This window comes from Equus asinus, chromosome X (assembly GCF_041296235.1).
Source record: "Equus asinus isolate D_3611 breed Donkey chromosome X, EquAss-T2T_v2, whole genome shotgun sequence".
In the NCBI taxonomy this organism is placed as follows: domain Eukaryota; kingdom Metazoa; phylum Chordata; class Mammalia; order Perissodactyla; family Equidae; genus Equus; species Equus asinus.
The window spans coordinates 15,795,883-15,819,622 of record NC_091820.1 but is presented as its reverse complement, the minus strand read 5'-3'; the positions used below and the strand labels follow the sequence as shown (position 1 = coordinate 15,819,622).

The 23,740-nt window shown below is 40.6% G+C and overlaps 1 protein-coding gene across 6 annotated transcripts in view; it reads left to right on the top strand.

The window, feature by feature from the left end:
- The first annotated feature begins 1,298 nt into the window (after positions 1-1,298).
- RPS6KA3 (ribosomal protein S6 kinase A3) overlaps positions 1,299-23,740 on the top strand; it is a 112,296-nt gene continuing 89,854 nt past the window's right edge. For 3 of the 6 annotated variants that reach the window (XM_070502212.1, XM_044763093.2, XM_044763092.2), the window contains exon 1: positions 1,637-1,765. Coding sequence is in view for 1 of the 6 variants with exons in the window: in XM_044763091.2 (XP_044619026.1) it covers positions 1,697-1,765 (69 nt within the window). In the remaining 5 variants the exon portion in view is untranslated. Of the gene's footprint in view, positions 1,340-1,441; positions 1,766-23,740 lie in introns of those variants that run through there. The other 3 variants (XM_044763095.2, XM_070502210.1, XM_044763091.2) reach the window with 2 other exon arrangements.

The following is a 23,740-nucleotide window of genomic DNA, read 5'->3' as shown; positions in this document are numbered from 1 at the left end:
GCGAGGGCTCTCCAGGTGTTTGGGTCCCGGGAGGATGAAAGGGAGCTGTTAAAAGGCGTGCACCAGGAGCGTAGCGGGGGACGCGATGTGGTGGCCGGGCGTGGGAGGACCTGGACGCCTGGGCCGAGGCCTGAGGGGATGAAGGCACTGGCCGGCCTGGAGATTTCCCTTTACTTTTGTCCTTCTCCTTGTAGAGGGGTTAGCCAGTGGCTGTAGTAGCTTTCCACTCAGCCCGGCGACTTTTACACAATTCTGCCCGGGCGCAGGGAGCTTGCCACCGCACCTGGCGCAGGGAACACGAGGTCGAACCCTCTCGGGACCCACTCCAGACGCCCAGGCCTCTTCCTACAAGCTCGCCTCGTCTTGGGCTCCGTCGCCGTCTGGGGATTGGGTTTCCCTAACCCAGGGCTTCCCTATCTTGGGCAGGAGGAGGAGTTAGAACCCCTCCCTCCCTCCCCCTCCTCGACCCATGGCCAGCCTGATTTTTTAAAATCTAATCTTTTATTTAAAGTCAACAGAGGAGCAGGAACCCCGGGTTCCTGCCAACAAGATATTTTTAAATAATTCCCTAACCTCTGCTGAGAGAGGCAGCCTTAAGGAACCTCCTTGTTTTCTCCTTCGAGAAGATTGACGCAACAGGGAGTGGGGGGACTTCGAGGGTCAAGGCTGAAGCTCGAGGGCTCTGAGGACTAGAGGGGCGACTCATGCAAGACGAATGAATTCCAAATATTAAAAATATAATACAAGAGCGTCAATTTGGAGAGTCTTGAATCAAATCGAGAGCCGAACCCCCAGGGTGCTCCCGGGCATGAAGCCTTCGGTGTCCCTGTCGTGGGGGGTATGGAGACAGGTCAGGTGAATGCCCAGCGTGTGACCCTGGAGAGGGCGGGTCCTGGTCCATTACGGGATGCGCCTATAGACTCCGCGCGCCTATACGCACCCACGTAGGACTCAGGCCGAAAAGACTCCCACGCCCCCTCCCGGGGTCCTTGGCACCAGACCGTGCCCCCTGCGCCTCGCTCATCTCCTCCAGCTGGGCGGGGACCCCTGTTTCTCTCCATCCCCAAGGAGCCTCCGACCAGCTGAGACCCGTAGCAGTCAAAGGCACCCAACCTTTCCCCACTCCTGCCTTTCCCCTCTTCTTTCCCTCGCCTCCCTCCGACACCCCCAGATCTCTCGGGTTCGCCCTTCCCGAAAGTAGGCGAGGCCCAGAAGCTGGGGCCCGGGCGAGGAAGGAGGGAGGAGCGGAGCGCGGCGGCCGGGGGCGTGTCCCCCCAAGCCCCGCCCCCGGGTGCGCGCGGCGGTGGCGGCGGCGGCCGAGCCTCGCTCTGAGAGACAGGTATCGCTTAGGCGCCATGTTGTGAGCGGAAGTGGGGGAGCGCGCGGCGGCCGCTGTTCTGCTGGGAGCGGGCGCGGGAACCGGCGGGGGGGGGGGGGGCGGAGCTGTAGTCCCGGCGGCGGAAGGAGGAGAGGAAGAAAGGGGCGAGACCCGGTGCCCGGCAGCGGCGCGAGGCTCTCGCTCGGCGCGCGGACGTCTCCAGCCGGGCACGCGGCGTTCGAGGGTCGGTGTCGGCGCCGAGCCCTCTCCCGGGCAGCCGCCGCTGCTGCCGTGGGGCTCGGGCGGCGACGGAGCGGGGCCGGCCGCGGGGCGGGCGGGGAGGGAGGAGGCGGTGAAGGCGGCGGGCCGGGGGGGAAGATGCCGCTGGCGCAGCTGGCGGACCCGTGGCAGAAGATGGCTGTGGAGAGCCCGTCCGACAGCGCTGAGGTGAGTGCAGCCGGGCGGCCGGGGCTGGCGCGTCCCCTCCCCTCGCCCCCGCCGGCGCGCTCCCCACCCGGGAGCCGGCCACTCGGCCCCTTCCTCTGCCGCTCACCTCTCGCCTCGGTCTGGGATTCCGGTTTGGGTAGTTGAGGTTGGTCTCTTTGCCCTTCTGTTCCTCCCACCCGCACCCACACCTCCCCTCCCTCGCTCGGGGGGCTGTGGGGTGGCGGCGCGTGGGATTCGGAGTGGGCGCTGCGCTGTGTAAGGAGCCGATTGTGATCAACTTTGCGTGGGGGGAGCGGCAGGCGGAGCGGGGGCCGGCCCAGAGTTGAGAAGTTTGGCCCTGCCGGGTTGGGGGCTTCCCTGGACCCGGGTTACTTGGGGCGATGAAGAACTGGGTGGGGATGGGGTTCACCGGAGAGCAGGGACTCCCGAGTCTGGCCGGGGGAGGGGGTTGCTGCGGGGGCAGGTACAGCCCAGGGCAGGGGTGGCGACCTGGGGGGGGGGGGTTTCGGGTAGGGGTTGCAGGACAGCCCAGGGGTTTTGCCTCCCCCCATCTGCCGCAGCGGTTTCTGCTGCTGCAAGGGAAAAAGTAGAAGCCTGAGGTCCCCCCCACCCCCGTTTCTGAGGTCGCTGAGCTCGAGGACCCCGTCCTCGTGAGTTTAACTTGAGTTTCCTGTCCATGGAGGTAAGAGGGTGATATTCAAGGAGACCAGCGGCCGCCGTAAAGGGCTTTCTGGTTCTCCTCGCCCGGGATCCTGGTGACTGTCCCTGAGACACCCTCCCGAGTGCCAAAACCCAAAGAATATACCCAAACAGGGCAAAGCAGAATTTCCCCGGACACCCCACGGCACCGAGCTTTTCGCAGCCGCCCCTGTCCCGGAACCAACTCGGGGTCTGCGAAAATAATCCAGACAAGACCCATTCCAGGGCATCAGCGCTCCTCTCCAGAGTGGAAAATCAATTCCTGATGGTGGCGCGTCTGTGATTCTTCCTCCTGGACTTTTTTGCTGTCTTCTATCCGCACAGCGGACTTTGGGGGATTACAGGATGATAGGCTGCGTGTGTGTAATAGTTACTGAGTGAGTGACCCCATTTCTGGAAAGCATGACTGAAACGCGGGGGTGGAATGGGGCAGGCTCCGATGAGTGGTGTACTTGGCGGCCGCCGCTGCCCTGCCGGCCTCCGCAGTGTGAGAGGTGGATAGGGTTACTGGTTACGTCAGTAAGACCGAGGCTCAGTTTGATCTGAGATGCGGGACACTTGCATTGTCGGGTATATAATGGAAGAGGAGGGGGATCCGTGCAAATCGCTTTTCAGTTTTTTCCTGCTCACCTCCACTGCTGTATAAAATGTTTACTTGCTCTCCCTAACGCAAGCAGAGTTGCAATAGTGCTTACAATGGGTGCTTAGTATTTTGCGACTTGGATCGTATTTTCCAAACCCAAACGAAACGCTGCTCTTCAATAGAAAAGACATTGATATATGTTACCTAGATTTTTTTCTTAAGAGGAGTCATGTTTTGAAGGCTGGCAGAATTAGGAGAATTTCATTTAAAATTATGTTAGCCGGTCTAATACTATAAATCTTTTATAAGAAACTCAAATTTAGAATGTTATTCATCCTTCGAATGGATAGTGTGAAAAGTAGTATGCCAGGGGGCTCTTTTCATTCATTTTTTTCCCCTCAGAAATTTTTTTGCATTAAAAATATAGCTAAAAGATTAATAAGATATGTTCTCAAAGTGCTGACCTTGTGGAAAGAAATTGAATTTGCTTTGAACCTGATTTTTAGATGCAAACCTTAACATTTGCAACTCATAATCATCCACATTTCTGCTTGGCACGTATCAATGTGCAAAAAAAAGTCATTTAAAATTCTACCTTATCCTTTTCTATGTAGCATACATTAGGATAAAGAAGGCACAAAACTGATATTTATTTAGCACTTATTATATGGCAGATACCGTGCTACATGCTATTTCATTATGTTTCCTTGACCCAGCAGAGTAGGATTATGATCCCCATTGTTACAGATTAAGAAACCGAATCTCAGAAGTTAAGGGCCCAAAGATTATAAATAGTAAATGGCAGAGCCATAATTCAAAGCCAGGTGAATATAATTCGTGTACTTTGCTTTATATTACAGTAACTGCTTCAAATCCTTTGTGGAAAAATACAGGGTATAAATAAATAAGCCAGTAGTTAGAGGTCATGTATTTTTCAGAAACAATTGTGATATTATAAGAGGTCTCATTTGTTAAAGCAGTTATTTTGGTTACTGTCATGGTTTCCAGAACCTGGCAGATAGGACTCCACACTTTGCCATTTTCAAAGAATTTTCTTGATATTCTGCATGAGGTATGTCAAACTGAGCCAGTGTTGCCTAGATTTATTAAAACTAGATTTTAACAAATTGCCTTTAGATATTTTGTTGCCTTTGGTTGTTCAAGTGTTTCAAGTAAATTGCTTCTGATACAAATTTGGAAATATTGAAACCAGTAGGGAAAAAGTTGAGAATTTTCATTCAAAAGTCTAACATTGGGCTTAATATTATACCTCTCTCTCTATATATGTATATAGTATGTAAGATTATACATTTCCTCCCCAGTAAGTTCTTATCAGAGAATAATTGTATTTTACGAGAGTCAAATCATTTTTTAAAATAGTCATTTACTTGAGTAAATACATCAAAAATTTTCTCTCCAGGCTAAAATATTTCAAGGTTGGTCTCTGTAGGAATTTACATTTATGGTCTCACCCCAGTAGACTGTGAACTCTTGAAAGCAGAGACTTTTTTTTTTTCCTCTGTATCCTCAGCACTTAACACAGTACCTGGCACATACATATTATGGACCCAGTGGATGTCCGCTGAGTGAATTATGAAGGTCAGGAATAGGGTGGTTATCAGTCTTATCTCTGTCCTTATCATTTTATTCTTACATTGAAATATGAACAATCTTAAAAGACCTGAGGACCTCACCAGAAGTACAGGCAGTTTCTTCATTCCTTTATATGGCCTTCCTGCTTTAAGACCTCACATGAGTCTCATGGTACTCAAAACAAAAAAACCCTTGTGGTTGAACTCAAACATGGGTCAGAACAAGATAGGTTAGAAGTAGGCCAGATGTTTAAAGAAGCAAGTTTAGAATAATAAAAGAAGTACTATGTAAGCAAAGTCAAGATTGGTACAAGATTAAAAAACAAAGAGCTTCCTAAATAGTTCAGGTGAGTTCAGAACTCTTTATTGAGTTATCCAAAGATGCTGGTATGTTTTTGAATATTTGTCTGTTGAGGAGATTGATATCAAGGAATTGTGGCTATTCTGTTCTACAAATTCCTTGCCACTACTGTCAGGGACAACATTTACTGGATCATAAGCCTGACCTAAAGTGACACTTTTTTCTTAGTTTCAGTAGAGTAAGGATAAATGATAGTAAACATAACTAGGAACAATTTTCAAAAGTAATAAAATTAAGGATGTTATTTTGCTTTATAGAAATGTGTTGCATAAAAATAGCCACCTCAAATTCCTTTAAATAACAAGTACTCATAATGCATTGAAAAATAACTATATAAATATTTTCTTTATAAAATATGAGACCCTTGTGTTGGAAACCATCTTCAGTGGATGTGCAGCCATCTTTAACCTCAAAGATTATATTGGATTCTATATTACTTCTACTATATCAATATTAACTTTCTTATATTTCATCTGTAGGGAAAAACATTCTATTAAAGTATGATCATTGATTTTGAAAAAAATGTTTTATTAAGTTTCTTTTCCTTTTCCTGTTTCATTTTTACCACCTTTCAGGTTTTTTTCTTTCCCCCAATTGAAGATCTGAGGAGAGGACAGGTATTGTTACATGTCAACTGTCAAGTAACTGTGACACATTACTGAACACTTCATTGTTTTCAGTGATTATGATATAGGATGTCAGTTTTTGTTAAACTGAAATTTAGGAAAGTTTGCTTAATTTTGGCAGCTTGGTCCTATACTAATGGGTTGATCCCAAATGTGAAACTTCTTTGGTACATTTAAATTTTAAGATAAAGAGGTAAACTTATCTAATGAGAGAAACAAGTATAGGCAGACTTTGCCTTTTCTTTAGTATGTTTCTGGAAATCACAATGAGTATATCTGATTTTTATATAAGAAGAGTGGTATAATTGGGATGTGCATTCTTCACCAAGGACATGACATTTAGTAAATTATAAAATGATCAAAAATATAGCAGGTCATTTATCAAAAGTCCAAATTGCAGAAGAATTGTTCTAAAGATTTTTTAAAAATTTACTATCCACTAAAAAATTCATGCCATTGTGATCATTGACAAGACTTGCTCTAGAGTTCCGTGCTCAGGGACCTGTGATCTGCCAGGCTGTGAATGATGGGTGACGTCAAGTGGCCCGATTTGCCCGGTGCAAACTGGATGATGCTTTAGAGCCAGTGGTTAAGCTTACGGTGTACAACAGTGACATCTTGGTGGTCTCTTGGTAATGCATGAGTGTGATAGTGTTCAATTGTTTATATGTTTTGGTGGATAACAAGTTTTAAAGAATTGAAACGCAATTGTGCAAATATGTGTATTACATATCCCATTCCCCAATTCACATAGAACAAAACAAGCATTACTTGACGTAAGATTACTACTTGACATTAGATGCCCCCCCCTTTCAGAGTTGATACAATTTCTTGTGTCATTAATCTGGAACAATTACCAGGTCTCAGATATACTGGTTTATTATATTAAATAAATTGGTTATTTAATACCAAATAGCATGAAAGCAAAGATAAAACAACTATAAATCTTAATTTTTAAGTTAAATGTGTCGAGTTAACAAAACGAACACAAATACACAGTCATGTATTGCTTAACGATGGGGATATGTTCTGAGAAAGGTGTTGGCTGTTGTGTACTACACACCTAGGCTCCATGGTACTAATCTTAGGAGACCACCGTCGTATATGTGGTTTGTTGTTGACCAAAATGTCATTATGCAAGCATGACTGTATACATTTTATAAAACAGATTCAGGATAAAATCTGTCCATATAGAACATAACTATTATTTAACACATTTGGCCTATTTTGACTAAATACATTAGTTACTAGCAATTAAATATTTCAATTTTACTTATCTCCTTAAAATTTAGGAGGCACTTTGTTGGATAATTTGGATGTATGGCAAAGTGTTAAAGAACATAAGCTTTGGAGCCATAAAAACCTGGATTTGAGTCCTGGCTCTGCCACTTAATAACTCTGTAATCTTATGCAAGTTATTTAATATCTCTATGCTTCAACATCCTAATCTGTAAAACAGAGGTGAAAATAATATCTATCTCATGGGGTTGTGGTGAGAACTAAATGAAATGATAATATATGTAAAGCACTTGGTTCAGCACATGGTTTGTTTAATAAATAATAGCTATAGTGAATCATCTCTCTAACGGAACTGTCTGAGGAAGTTCTGTGTTTTTCCTCTGGGGTGACTTGTTCAGAATCAAGCAGAACAGTTAAAAATGATTTGCTTGATTGATCTGTTTAAACAGAGCCATTATAATATCTGAATATAATTGTAAGAGTAAGGTCAACAGAGATCTCTTGAATCTTGTCCTTTTTTGTGTTGTTCCCCTCTTCGATATTGTCTTTAAAGGGGGAAAGCACATAAAGAACATACTGAAGAATATATGTGGAAGAAGGAAGAGAGGAACGTATGTTCACATTTCAACATTGCTCAAATTGGAAGGTGTCTCACAATCCATGGCATGTTGTTGTTTAATTAGCAGTGGGTTTTTTCCTTAGTGATATTTAAGATCATAGTATATCTTACACATGATGTCGTCTTATAATTAATGAAATATGGTACATCCTGTAGGTCAACTTCATGAAGGAAGTATATCCCTGAAGAAATGGACAAAGTCAATATATAGGGCCAATAAGTACGATTTTAACTTATTTTCTGAAGCATACCAAAATAAAATGTGCACACCTTTTTAGATTTTAGGATCAGTTCTGTTAATTTCATTTTTAGGGACAGAACTTATTACGGCACACCTCCTTCCTCATTACTCTAAACACATTTGTTCTTGTTATTTGAATATGCCGTGAGTAACTGGGTTTTCCTGTTCAGAAATATAATCCTTTGGATTTGGTCTGTTATGTGTTATTGGTACTTAAGGAACTTTAAATAGTACATACTATTTTTAACTGAGAAGTCTCTGGAATGTTAAAGGTGTATCTGTGCCCCAACAACCATCTCCCTCCTCCAAAAAAAAAAAAATAGGAGCGTGGCATAATCAAGTAAAATTGGGAATTGTGGAGTTAAACAAGATTTGACCAATTTCTTTACTGCATAACTTCTTAGAACTTTCAAGATGATGATGTACATGATGAATCTGCAAAAAGGATATAGCCCACAGCAGTTGAGACTTGATGTCAGAACCCCTTTTTCATGAACCATCTATTGAGGTCTCAAAGGACACAAGTGCTTTGCAGAACACAGTTTTGGAAAGTCTGATAAATACAGTAACATGATCCAGTATTGCCTGGAAATGAGCTATTGTGTCTAATTGTCTGTATCAAAGCTTCTTTTTTTTTTTAACTGTTGAGAGTTTTTATTTCATTTTGCATTGAAATCTTTCTAAATTAAAATTGTATGGCAATTTTCCATGTGAATAGTGGACAAAAAATTTAAGTATAATAATTTAAATAAAAGTTTAAAATAATTTAAGCTTTTTAATTCAATGTTCTGAAAATTGATGGTCATATTCTACCTTAATATAAGCTAATTGCCCCTACTAAATGGCCCCTACGCTGACTTGCTTTGTACCTTATACCTAATATTCATAGTTTTTGAAAACTCTCTTTTATCATCTGCTACTTTATGCTGCTGTCATTCTGCCTACCTCTCCCATTCTCCTTTTTAAATTAATTGCTTCTAACTTGCACTTACTAGAAAACAAGTAGCTAGGGTTAATGATATTTTGATGCAACCATTTCTAACTTGGGAACAATGTTACTTCATCTTAAAAAAGCAATTTACACTTACAGTTTACCAAATAATGTAAAATAGCATCCTCCCCCTTTTTCTGATCTCTGCCCGTCATGTACACATACCTCTGGAGTCAGTGGTATTTGATGGGCATATTACCTACTCATAAACAGTGATTTTTATGCTTCAGCATACCATAACAGAATGGCTCAATTACTAGCGTTGCCTACTCTGCATCGTTACCTTCCTATCTCAAAGGTGTCAGCTAGAAAGGAATGCGAATGAACTAAAGAACAGGCAGCCACAAGACCAAAAGCTGGCCTACTGCCCCACCTGGAGTCAGGTCTCCACATTGTCTTTTGGGGGTTTTTTTGTGGTTTTTTTTTTTTTTTCATGTGATAGTTCTAGTTTCCTGAATATTAGATACCCTACATTTATGTGTAAATCCAAAGGCACCTTTATATTTCCTGTTATTCTTCTACTCTATTAATATAAATTGAATTACAGCAACAGCATAACAAATCAGATTTACCCATCTTAACTAATATATTCATGTTTTCTTACATACCTTAAAAACTAATAATGTTTTATCTACCATGTAAATTGATTTTTATAATCTTGCATATGACGATGACCTCATCTTCAAATCTGACCTGGTCATCTAGATTTCTGTGAGCTTGCCTGTAATCCTTTGGTCCACAAAGCTTGTTATAGGAAACTTGGTTCAGTCATTTGATATGTGTTAGAAGCAGATGTCAAATGATAGCCTGAAGCAAAAGATCATTTTGACATTAATAGATTGAAGTGCATCTCAAGCGCAGTGTTCAGGGAGAAATATTCACTCCAGAAATCTTGTAGAACCTATACTAAAAACCTAATTTACCTAGAATGTTATTTCAGTTCTTCACATTTAGAAGCAGAGGAGTCTACCTGAAAACAATAGAAAATAGTGGGAAAGATTTACTTAAAAAAAGCAACTTCCCTTTTAGCACCATTCAGTAGCCACTAGTCACATGTGGCTATTGAGCGCTTGAAATGCGGCTAGTGTGGCTGAGGAACTGAATTTTAAATTTAATTTTAATTTAAATAGTTACATGACTATTGGCTACCCCATTGAACATCACAGTTCTAGATTATAGGATTAGTACAAATTGAACCCTTTTTTCCTACACAAGTGTTTTTCAACCCTACCTTCTGTTATTTGTATTTTGAAATTAATAGGCTAAAGCTTTTTGTAAATTAAAAATATATTTAATATGCTTTTAAAAATTATGTTTAATCAGCTTTGCCTTGTCCCTCTTCTACCCTGAAGATTTTGATGAGCCCTCCTGGGTGGTACATGCCCCTCAACTCACCATTCTGTACTCTCTATAGCTTTACTAGTTTTACAGTGACATTTCTCATTCAAGTGATAACACTGAAGCATTGGGGATATTTAGCTTTACATTGCATTATGTAAAAAAAGTATTGCATTACGTTCACTATACTGTGCTGATTAATACTAGAAAAGTAGATTGGTACATCTTGGAAACTAACATTTAGTGAATGCCCCCTCTGACTAGACACTTTGTGTATATCAACTTGAATGAGGTAGATGTAATTATCCTCAACTTACAGGTGAGAAAACTGAAGCCTAGAGAGGTTAAGTAACTTGCTCATGGTTGCACAGCTAGTAAGTGAAGGAGACAGGATTCAAACCCAAGTCCAACAGATTGCAAGTTCCATTGACTTTCTACTAGACTGCCCTGCTTGAGTTGAGAACAGCATATAGGTGAGTGACTCAGTCTGGATGAAATCTCCTGCAGAGGAGAAAGGTTACAGGTGGTTTGTATAAGTAGATATTTTTATGGGAATGTATAGGTAGAGTTAGAAAAGTTAAATCAATATTACTCTCCAAATACAACATGGGTTAAACAGACTTTTGTGAGCTAGCCTGAGAAACAGCATTTGTGACATTCTATAGGAAAATGTTTTGAGATTTATAAACAGCTATCTAACAAATGAACATTTGAAACAAAAACTGCAGTGTTTAGGAAAGGGAGGCTGCCTAGGTGTTACTTAACAGCTCTCCGTACGGAAGCCCCTGGGTGTGTGCTTGAGTAACTGTGCTGTTTGTTAATTGCAGCTTATTAAATCATTACTTCTTTATATTTGCATCTTCTTTTCAGAAAAGTCCATTTAACATTCCCTCAAAGTGCCAGAAAACAGGATCTGGTTCAACCTGAAAAGTTGCCAATTATCTTGCTACAGTATCAGAAAAGGAAATTTAAAGAAAAGTTACACAATCATTGGTGTTTTTTTTTTTCTTTGGGTTTTTAAACTGTTAGGTCAAATAGCCCTAATTAATCTCTTTTAAAATTGAGATAAGATATACATACCACAAAATTCACCCTTGTAAGGTATACAATTCAGTGGTTTTTAGTATATTCACAAGGTTGTGCAACCATCACCACTATCTAATTACAGAACATTTTCATCACCCCCAAAATAAATCTCATACTCATTAGCAGTCACCCCGTATACCCTCCTTCCCCTAGCCCCTGGCAACCAGTAATCTACTTTCTGTCCCTGTAGATTTGCCTGTTCTGGAATTGCATATTAATGGAATCATACAATATGTGGCCTTTGTGTCTCACATCATTAACATGAAGTTTTCAAGGTTCATCCATGTTATGACATGTATCAATGCTTCATTCCTTTTTATGGCTGAATAATATTCAGTTGTATGGATCTACCACATTTGTTTATACATTCATTGGTTGATGGACATTTGGGTTGTTTCCACTTTTTGGCTATTATGAGTAATGCTGCTATGAACATTCATATACAAGTTTTTATGTGAACATATGTTTTCAGTTCTCTTGGGTGTATACCTAGGAGAGGAATTGCTGTGTCATATGGTAAGTCTATATTTAACATTTTGAAGAACTACCAACTTGTTTTTCAACTTGCTTGTACCATTGTACATCCCCACCAGTGGTGTATGAGGGTTCTAATTTCTCCACATGCTCACCGACACTTATTATTGTCTTTTTCATTATAGCTGTCCTAGTGTGTATGAAGTGGTATCTCATTGTGGTTTTCATTTGCATTTCCCTAATGACTAAGGATTTTAAGGATCTTTTCATGTGCTTATTGTCTACTTCTGTACATAATTAATTATTGTGTTTATTTCCTTACTGAGTTTGGAGGCTTGACTGGAGTTTTGCTCTAAGGCTGTTATAGAAGATCCTTATCTATGTTATGTTATATACATAGTTCTTCTCTGAAAACTTGGTTTCAATTTGTGCTTTTAAAAGATTGTCTTCATTTTTAGGTGTGATAAATACAAAGCTTTTCCTAGAACAGTGATTTTTCCAACTGGGTTAATAGAGTCCCACCTTCTATGGAAGTACCTTAGGATACCTCATCACCTGGGCCACTCCTTCTCCCAACCAGAGCAGAGTTCCTAGACAAACAGAACAAGGGGTTAAAGGTTAATTATGGAAAGTTATAGAAAGAAAGCAAAGATTGAGGCAGTGATAATTTTCCTTAACAGTCTCCTCAGTCTTGTTATACTATTCTATAGTTTCTTATTTAAAGCAAGAGTGCAGGAATTAATTGAAGGTCAATACAAACAAAGGGTCTAGAATCTTTGAAATTAAATATAAGTCAACAGGTAAATCAATTCTTTTCAAGAATCCATCTCTTAAATAAAGTGAGATATATAGGTGTTCCATTTAAAGAAGTAAAAATGCAAAACAAAAGCCCTGTTTGCCTCCTTTCTTTCAAGTTCCTGCTGGCTATTGGTAGAATTCAAGAGGAATAACTATCACAGTGGATGTTGATAGCAGTAAAGGGGGTTTCTTAAAGAGAGAAATGTCACAGTCAAGTTAAAAATAAGATTTGCCTTGGATTATTAAGAAAAGGAGCTCCTAAATGAGTTTTCAAGTGATCTTCCCCCCTGGCTGTTCTGAGTGTGTATAGTGTAGTATTAGGTGATAATGAATGAAATAGAGTTCTTTCCTTTGGAATATTATAGTCTAAAAGTACTGAGGTGGACAGGCAGTTGAATAACATGAAGCAGGCTAAATTAGCCAGGAATAACATAAACAACCATAATTGAATCTTTAGGGGAAAATTATGATCCATGATGTTACGGCAGTTTTTCATAGTGCATTTTTAACCATAATGTGGAAAACTGGAAAATAAGTGTTATTACCTCTGACACTCAATTTAGTTCCTTTTAACACACACATACACACACACAAAGAAAATAAATGTTATTTTCAACATAATAATGAGTCACTGGGAGGACACTTGTGATTCTGCCAAGATGGAGGAGCCCTACTTCTCCAGGGTCCTCCTTTGCAACTAAAACACCTTAGACATAACACAACAGATAAGCACAGGAACACCCTGAAAGGTGGAAATAAGAAGGCACACTGCACACAGACTCTAGGACTCAAGGAATGACACAGATAGTGTGTTCCATGAGTTTTCTTATTGTCTCCCATATATCCTGGTCAGGGTGCTGTTAAAGCCTCCAGCCTGGGACCACCAACAGGCATAGACAGAAAGGGCTCTAAGAAAAGCCTGTTTTCTTTAGCCAGATGACTGGGGAAAGGGTAGCCTAACAATAGTAAACCTTTTTGGGAGTACCCACCCTCCTATAGCCAAACGCCAACAGAAAAACCCCACCCTACTCCAAAGAAGCAAGTGGCAGTGCTCTGATTCCGCCACCCAGTGGAGTTGGCTGGACACATCAGGGACCTAATCTCTCATTCCTTGCCTAGCAAAAGCAGACAGAACTTTGATTCCCCCTATTGTGGGGGCAGGTGTGTTTAGCAGGTTGAGCAGGGACCTGATCTTCCCTCACTCCCCCATCCCATCCCTTGCAGAAGGAGGTGATACTCTCACTAGGGTAGTGTGAGTGGGGTCCAGCATCCAGTCGAACTTCACCCCAACCTGGAAGCAATGAGACTTAACAAGGTGGTATGAGGCAGGGCTAGTCCCCAGTAAACCTCCCCCTGCCCTATGTCATGAGCAGCTGAGCCTCCACCCTCACCCCAATATCAACAAGGCAAAACAAGATGGTTGGAGGTGGGCTAGTCAACACTGCTTCCTCCTTCCCCTAATGTCAGTGGGGCCCAGTGGGGAGCTGAGCCTCCATCCCCATCTGGCATCTGCAGGGTGGAACAAAGTGGTGGATGGCAGGGCTGGTTGGCACTCCACTTCACCCTCTCCCCTTCCCTGTTGTCAGCTGGGCCCTTCAGGGAGCTGAGCTTTCCACCTTACCTTGCAGCAACAAATCAGTGTGAGTCAGATCTCTGCTTGCCCTCTCCCTGTTGTCAGTGGGGTCTGTCAAGGGGCTGAGCTTACACCCCTCCTCAGAGGCAATGAGGTGGTGTGGGTTGGTGCCCTACTTTCACTAGGACCAAGAGTGGAGCTGAACTTCCATCCCACCTGTCTGCAAAACAATGTGAGTCATTGTTCCACTTTTGCCAGGGTGGTGTTGGTGGGACCCAGCAGGAAGCTGAACATACACACTCACCCTGCCCTCACACTACACCTCAGTTGGTGGACTGCCTACTAAAAAAGATTAAATAGGATCCAGATTCTTAGGATCTCCAAAATGTTCATTACACAATTGAAGATCTCTTATACTAAGAGCCAGGAAAATCACAACACGAATGAGAAAAAAGTCAACAGATGCCAACACTGACATGCTTCAGATCTTGACATTATCTGGCAAGGATTTTAAAACAGCCATCATAAAAATGCTTCAATGAGCAATCACAAACACATTTGAAACAAATGAAAAATTAGTCTTAAGAAAAGAAGTAAAAGATACAAAGCAGAAAATGGAAATTTTAGAACTGAAAAATACAATAACTGAAATAAACTTGCTACATGGGCTCAACTGAAGAATGGAGATGACAGGAAAGAGTCAGTAAAATTGAAGATAGAGCAATAGAAATTATCCAATCTGAACAACAGAGGAAAAATAAACTAAAAAAAAAATGAAGAGAGCCTCAGGAGCTTGGGGAACATTAACAAAAGATTTAACATTCATGTCATCAGAATCTTAGAAAGCAGAGAAAAAAGGTGGACCTGAAGAAATAATGGCTGAAAGTTTCCAATTTGGCAAAAGACATAAACCTACAGATTCAAGAAGCTGACTGAACCCCAAATGAGATAAAGCCAAAGTAATCCACACTCAGACACATCAAAGTCATCCTTTGGAAATGAGAAGTTGTTTAATGGGTATAGAGTTTCAATTTTGGAAGATGAAAAAGTTCTGGAGATTGGTTGCACAACAATGTGAATGTATTTAACACACTGAACTGCACACTAAAAAAATGGTTAAGGTGAGGGGGCTGGCCCCGTGGCCGAGTGGTTAAGTTCGCGCGCTCCGCAGCAGGCAGCCCAGTGTTTCGTTGGTTCGAATCCTGGGCGCGGACATGGCGCTGCTCATCGGACCACGCTGAGGCGGCGTCCCACATGCCACAACTAGAAGGACCCACAACGAAGAATATACAGCTATGTACCGGGGGGGCTTTGGGGAGAAAAAGGAAATAATAAAATCTTTAAAAAAAAAAATGGTTAAGGTGATAAATTTTATGTTACATGTATTTTACCACAATTTAAAAAATTTTAAATTGGACTAAAAGTAAAAACAAAGAATCTTGAAAGCAGCTAGAGAAAAATGAGCTATTACCTATAGGGGAACAGTGATTCAAATGACAGCAGATCTCACATGGGGAACCATGGAAGCCAGAAGGAAATGACACACTGTTTCTCAAATGCTAAAAGAAAAGAACTGTGGTCCCAGAATTCTATACCCTGTGAAAATATGGTTCAGGAATAAAGGTGAAATCAAAGCAATCTCAGCTGAGGGAAAGCTAAGAGACCTGATCTATAGCAGATCCTGAAAGAATGACTACAGGTAGTTCTCCAAGCAGAAAAGAAATTATAAAAGAAGGATCTGGAACATCAAGAATAAAGAAATAAGAATAACATGAATTCTAGTCTCTTCCGGAAAATAGAAGAAGAGGAAACATTTCAGAACTCATAATTTAAGGCCAATATTACCCTGATACCAAAACCTAAAGACAGTACAGAAAACTACAGATCAGTATCCCTCAAGAACAGTGGGCTCACAGAAGACACAGAATCCTTGACAAAATGTTAGCAAAACAACTCCAGAAATGTATAAAAAGAACTATACACCATGACCAAATGAGTTTTATTCCAAGGATTTAAGACTGATTTAGTATTAAAAAAATCATTTGATGTAGTCCACCATATTAAAAAGTTGAGGAGAAATCATGTTAATAATGCAGAAAACATTAAACTAAACACTTATTCATAATAAAAACTCAGCAAGCTAAGAAAAAAAGGGAACTTTCTAAACTTGATAAAGAACATTTACCAAAAACCCACAGCTAACGTCCTTAATGGTGAAAGACTGAATACTTTCCCCTTAATATCAGGAACAAGGTAAAGATGTCCACTCTTAGCACTGCTATTCGACATAGTGCTGGAAATTATTGCCAGCATATTAAGCAGGAAAAGGAAATAATGAAGGACAGACTGGAAAGAAAGACATAAAACTGTCCCTATTTGCAAGTGACACGATGGCCTCCAATGAAAATCCCAAGGAATCTACATAAAACAAGAATAAGTGAGTTCTGCCAAGCTGTAAGATACAAGATCAGCATACAAGAATAAATTGTATTTCTGTATACTAGTGATGAATGTGTGGGAACCGAAATGAAAAAGTACCATTTGTAATTGCTCAAAAAAATACTTGGGTATAGCTCTTGCAAAACGTGTAGGACTTCTATGCTGAAAACTAAAAAATGCTGATGAAAGAAATCAAAGGTCTAAATAAATGGAGAAGGGTGCTGTATTCATAGATTGGAAGACTCAACATAATAAAGATGTTAATTCTCCCCAAATTCTTCTATAGATTTAACACAAGCTTATTCTAAAAATTATATGGAGAGGTAAAGGAACTAAAGTATCAGAAATAAGATTAAAGTGAGAGAATCACTCCACCTGATTTTAAGACTTACTATATAGCTTCAGTAATCAAAATTTTGTGGTATTGATGAAGGGCTAAACATAGATCAGTGGAATAGAATAGAGAACTCAGAAATATATCCATACAAGCACAGCCAACTGATTTTTGTCACAGGTGCAAAAGAAATTCAATGGAGGAAAGATAACCTTTTCAACATGGTGCTTAGAGCAATTACACATCCATAGGTCAAACAACGAACCTCAACGTAAACCTCACATCTTATACAAAAATTAATTCAAAATGGAGCATGGATTGAAATATAAAATGTAAAACTATAAAACTTTTAGATTCTGGATCAAGGTGATGGAGTAGGAAGATCCTTAGCACACCTCATCCCATGGACACATCAGAACTACAACCACATATAGAACAACTATTGGTGAGAGCAACCTGAGGACTAGCAGAACAGATTTTCTACAACTAAGAATATAAAGAAAGAGCCACATCAAGATGAGTAGGAGGGACAGAGATGCAGTCTAGTCAGAACCCACACCCCTGGTCTGGCAACCCAGAAGTGGGAGGATATCACAACCACAGAGGTCCTCCTGAATGAGAGGGGCGTGAGCCCCACATTGAGCTCCCCAGTCTGGGAGACCTGCACCAGGAAGACCATCGCCCATAACATCTGGCTTTGAAAATCAACGGGGCTTACATCTGGGAGAACTGGAGGGCTATAGGAAACTGAGACTCTGCTCTTAAAGGGCACACACACAAACTCACTCACTCTGGGTTCCAGAACAGAGGCAACAGTTTGAAAAGTGCCTGGGTTATACACGAAGGAGATTCATTGACTAATTTTAGAGTGTGTGCCAGAAGGGTGGGGATCTGTTGGAGCTTTCTCCAGGGGTGGAAGAGCTGGCAATGCCTTGTTTTGTTTTGTTTTTGCTTTCCTTTTACCTAGCTGGCCTGACCCCAGCTGGCACCATTTCTGACACTCTCCATCTACCTTGTTAATACTACTCACCCTACTCTGATGTTCCTCTGCAGACCCACCCCGACCAAGACTCCTCCAAAGTGGCTCCTGCCCCACCCCATCTGGTGAGCAGCACCAACTGGCACTGGAGCCCCTCCAAAGTGGCTCCTACCCCACCCCATGCAGTGGGCAGCCCTGGCCAGCGCTGGACCCCCTCCAAAGTGGCTCCCACCCTGGGAGGCCGGCCCCACACACCAGTGCACCTGCAGCAATCACAGCCCAGGCATAACAGGAGGCTGCACACAACCTACATAGGGGACACGCCTGGAGTACCTGGCTTTGGTGACAAGGAGCAATTGCACTACTAGGCCCCACAGGACGCCTTCTACATAAGGCCACCCCTTCAATACCAGGACATGGAGCTGATCTACCTAATACATAGAAACATACACAGAGAGTTAGGCAAAATGAAGAGATGGAGGAGTATGTTCTAAATGTGAAAGAACAAGACAAAAACCTCAGAAAGATAACAAAATGGAGATAAGCAGTCTACCAGATAAAGAGTTCAAAGTAATAGTCATAAAGATTTTCACCAAACTTGGGAGAAGAATGGATGGACACAGAAGTTCAAGAAAGAGATAGAAAATACAAAAAAGAAGCAGTCAGCTGAAGAATACAGCAATGCAATGCAATAATAAATGAAAAACACATTAGAGGGAATCCACAGCAGATTAAATGATGCAGAAGAACAGATCAGTGATCTGGAAGACAGGGTAATGGAAATCGCCCAATCAGAACAGCAAAAAGAAAAAAGAATTTTTAAAAAATGATGATAAGTTAAGGGACCTCTGGGACAATATGAAGCATACTAACATTTGCATTATAGTGGTCCCAGAAGGAGAAGAGAGAGAGAAAGGGACAGAAAACCTATTTGAAGAAATAATGGCTGAAAACTTTCCCCAGCCTGGCAAAGGAAACAGACATCCATGTCCAGGAAGCACAGAGAGTCCCAAATAAGGTGAACTCAGAGAAACCCACACCAAGACACATTATAATTAAAATGTCAAAAGTTAAAGAGAGAACCTCAAAAGCAGCAAGAAAAAAACAGCTAGTTACATATAAGGGAACCCCTACAAGACTATCAGCTGAATTTTTAGCAGAAACTTTACAGGCCAGAAGAGAGTGGCATGATATGTTCAAAGTGCTGAAAGGAAAAAATTTACAACCAAGAATACTCTACCCATCAAGGTTATCATTCAGAATTGAAAGAGAGAGAAAAAGTTTCCCTGACAAGCAAAAGCTAAAGGAGTTTATCACCACTAAACTGGCCTTACAAGAAGTATTAAAGGGACTTCTTTAAATGAAAACAAAAGGCCATAACTAGAAATAAGAAAATTATGAGAGAAAAAAATCTCACTGGTAATGGCAAACATCATAAAGGTAGTGGATCAACCATCTGTATAGCTGGTTTGATGGTTAAAAGGCAAAATTAGTAAAATCATCTATATCTACAGTAATTAGTGGATACACAAAAATATGTAAAATATGCCCAAAACATAAAATGTCGGAGAGGGGAATAAAAAGGATGAAAGTCAAGAATTATCAGAAGACTTCACTGTATAGTTTTTTTTATTTGAAAGTTAGGGGTTAGGATTATGCTGAGAACCAGAGGAAGCAGATGAAAGCTGGTGTTCGAGTTAAAGAGATGGAACTGGCTTAGTCTGGTGGGGCGACAATAATTTCCTGAGCCTGGGAAGAGGGTAAGAATCCTGTGCTTCCAAAAGTCTGTATCTGCATTCAGAGTCCCTAATGGAGGGCATCTGTGGGATACTATGGCATGTGGACTCTAAGCACTGCCGCTTGGAAGCAGCTTTCCCGATCTGAAAGACTGCTGAGAGGAGCCATCTGGGGAGAGGAGTGCCCATCAGATGGCAGAGGACCAGCTCTATGGGACTTTTGGCAGTGATGGTGCCCACTGCAGACTTGGGACGAGGCTTCTCCCATAGTCTGGCACTAGATTTGTCAAGGATTCTTATGTGAGCTCATGGGTTGGATGCCACAGAACCCTAATAATGACTGAAATTAGATTTATGTACTCTGAGACAGGTTTAATTTATCTAGGAAAAAAAATTTTTTTACAATGTTGCTCAAATTTATTTCCACCATGTGGGAAATATCTATGCATGTGAACAAGAGCTGGAAGGGTGTATTAGTTTGGTATGATGGTAGATGATTTTCCCCTCTCCAAAAAAAAAAAAACCTTTTAGAATTTATACATAGGAGAAAATCTTCAGGACTGTGGACTAAGAGTTCTTAGACCAGATACCAGAAGCACAATCCATAAAAGAAAAAAATCAATAAATTTGGCTTCATCAAGGTTCAAAACTTTTGCTCTATGAAAAAGACCATGTTAAAGGGATGAAAAGACAAGCTACAGACTAGGTGAAAATATTTGCAAACCAAATCTGAGACAGGACTTGTAGCTAGAATATATAAAGAACTCTCAAAACTTAACAGTAGCAAAGACAAACAATCCAATTAGAAATTGGGCAAAAGAGATGAACAGACATTTCACCAAAGAGGATATATGGACAGCAAATAAGCATATGAAAAGATGTCAACATGGTAAGCTATTAGAGAAATGAAAATTAAAACTACCATGAGATATCACTACATGCCTATTAGAACAGCCAAAATAAAAAATAGTGGCAATACCAAATGTTGATGAGGATGTGGACAAACTGGATCTCTCCTAGATTGCTGATGGGAATGTAAAATGATACAGCCCTTCTGGAAAATAGTTTGACCGTTGCTTACAAAACTAAAATACACTTAGAATATGACCTAGCAGTTGCACTCCTAAACATTTATCCCAGAGGAATGAAAATGTATGTCCACACAGAAGTCTAAACATAAATGTTCATAGAAGCTTTATTTGTAATATCCACAAATTAGAAACCAAATGTCCTTCAGTGGGTGAATGGTGAAACAAGCTGTGGTGCATCCACACCATGGAATACTACTCAGCAACTAAAAGGAATGAATTGTTGATATACATAACAACTTGGATGAATCTAAAGGGAATTCATGCTGAGTGAAAAATGGTTACATACTCTGTGATTCCATTTATATAACATTCTTGAAATGACAAAATTGTAGAAATGGAGAGTGGATTAGTGGTTGCCAGGGTTGGGAAGAGGGGAAGGAGGGAAGTGGGTGTGGTTATAAAGGCAATATGCAGGATCCTGGTAGTGATGAACTGTTCAGTGTCTTTACAGTGGTGCTAGATCCAGGAATTGAAACATGGGATAACGTGGAGAACACACACATGAGAACCTGCAAAACCAGTGAAATCTGCATAAGGTCTGGGCCATTTGTACCAGTATAAATTTCCTGGTTTTGACAGGAAGTTATGTAAGATGTAACCACTGGGTTCAGAGTATATGGGACATCTCTGCATTATTTTTGCAACTTCCTGTGAATGTATGATCATTTATAATTAAAAAGTTAAAAGTCAGAAAGCATTAGATAAAATTTAATGTCTATTCTCAATTAAAAACTTAGTAAAATAGGAATAAAAGTGTGTCCTTAATATTATTAAAAAATAATCTCAGACCAATAGCCAGCACCATGCTTTTTTTTTTTTTTTTTTTTAAGATTGGCACCTGAGCTAACAACTCTTGCCAATCTTTTTTTTTTTTCCTGCTTTATCTTCCCAAATCCCCCCGGTACATAGTTGTATATCTTAGTTGCAGGTCCTTCTAGTTGTGGCATGTGGGGTGCTGCCTCAACGTGGCCTGATGAGCAGTGTCATGTCCGTGCCCAGGAGCCAAACTGGTGAAACCCTGGACCTCACAGTGGAGCACGAGAACTTAACCACTCGGCCACAGGGCTGGCCCCCAGCACCATGCTTGATGGGGACATATTATAGGCAATGTCATTAAAACTATACCTGCTGTTTTCATCTCTATTTTACATTCCAGAAGAGTTTGCTAATGCAATTAGACAAGGAAATCAGAGAGTATCCAAAAGAAGGTTAAAAGATTACTATTCATAGATGATAAAATCATCTACTTAGATAATCGAAGGAAACCACTAAAAAGGTTTGTTAGAACTGATGGTAGTCTAATAAGGTGGTATCAGAAATCAGTAAATCACTATCCTAGTTAGAAATGATAATGGAAGAAAGATCTCATTCAAAATAGTGAAAACATAGAGGCTGGCCCCATGGCCGAGTGGTTAAGTTCACGCACTCCATGGCAGGCAGCCCAGTGTTTCATTGGTTCGAATCCTGGGCTCGGACATGGCACTGCTCATCAAACCACGCTGAGGCAGCGTCCCACATGCCACAACTAGAAGGACCCACAACGAAGAATATACAACTATGTACTGGGGGGCTTTGGGGAGAAAAAGGAAAAAAAGAAAATCAACATAGTGAAAATGTTAAATGTCTGGAAATAAACCTAACAAGCAGAGGGCTGGAACTAAATGAAAAAAATTTCTCAGTTGAATTAAGGAATAATTTGAATAAATTGAGAGAAAAGCTATGGTTCTTTAAATTACTTTCAATAGGATTTGAGGTTTGTTTTTTTCTTATTGTTTATTTTTTAAGAATTGAGGATAACTTTTCCTCCTGTCTTGAATGAAATTCCCAGATTTTTAGTTTTTTTAAATTTCTTTAGGTTTCTTTTCATTATTTTATAACTTATCTGAACAGTTAATACTAACAATTTTTAGTAAAATGCTCTATTAATAGTGTTTATGCTTAATACATATGTAGCTAGAATTAATCATGGAGCTTTAATTAGAGACTATATTTCTGATTATTTTTTCAGAAATAAGCCTTGCTGCCAGGTTGTGTTTATAACTATGGTAGTTTTTAAATATATCTATGTACATATTTTTTAAATGAGTGAGTAGTTTGGATTGTTTTTTTCCTAAGTAAATTCAACTTCAAACTTGTGCTAAAACACTTTATGTTAAGATACGGTTAACACTACACAAATGGGAATTTTGATTGGATGTTAAGCTCTGATTTATTGTGCTTGAGCAAGCCCCATTCTGTCTCATTTCACTTACTTGCAAGATATTACTGCTGTCTTCTTTTGTTCATAAGGATGTTTATAAGACTGTGTATAAGTTCAATTAGTTTAAGTGATTGTTCGTTAACAGTTATGTTATCAATAATGTATTGGGTTCAGTTCAGCAAACATTCAAGCACCGCTTGTTTTACTGATGAGGAAACAAGTTCAGGTAATTTTGCCATAACCACATAGCAAATAAAAGCTTGGGCTTTGAAGCCCAGCATAATGGTGTATCTGTTTTAGACAGAAGGGCTTCATTAAGCTTCTGGAAACCAGAAATCATTAGACTTGTTCCTGAGACTCTTAAATTAGCCAACCCAAGTAATGCATTAAAGAGTTATCTAGTACTCAGGCTTTTAGCCCTAGAAATGGAAGTGGACGTATTAGGGTAAGGGACTCATCAGAATCCTCTCAAATATTTGTGTTTGTCATTTCCTCTGGCATGTACAGGAGGAAAGAGAAGCTAACACTGAACACCCAAATAGCTAGGCATACTGAAGCTTACCACAACCTCAGCATAGCTAGTATCCAAATTTTGTGGATTAGAAAACTGAGATTCGTGTTAAGTAATTTGCCCTAAGTCACACCTATAATAAAGGGCAAAGCCAGGTTTTGAAATATGGTATGTCAGGCTCCAAAGCCCATGATCTTTTCTCTACACTGTGATTTCCTGGACTCATCTAATCACAGGAGTCCTCTAAGGTGCCTGTTTAAAAAATGAAATATGGAGCCACGGGGTTTCTGGAACTTATGATTCAGTTTCGGTTTGGGGTGAAGCGAGGTAATGTATCATTAACAGGAGTCTTAGGTGATTTTGATCAACAGGTCAGTTGGGGAAATACTACCAACTCCGTTGAATACTAAGAGGTGGGGTTTGAAGGTATTAGAAAGTCAGGAATAGGATTGAGAGTAGATAGAG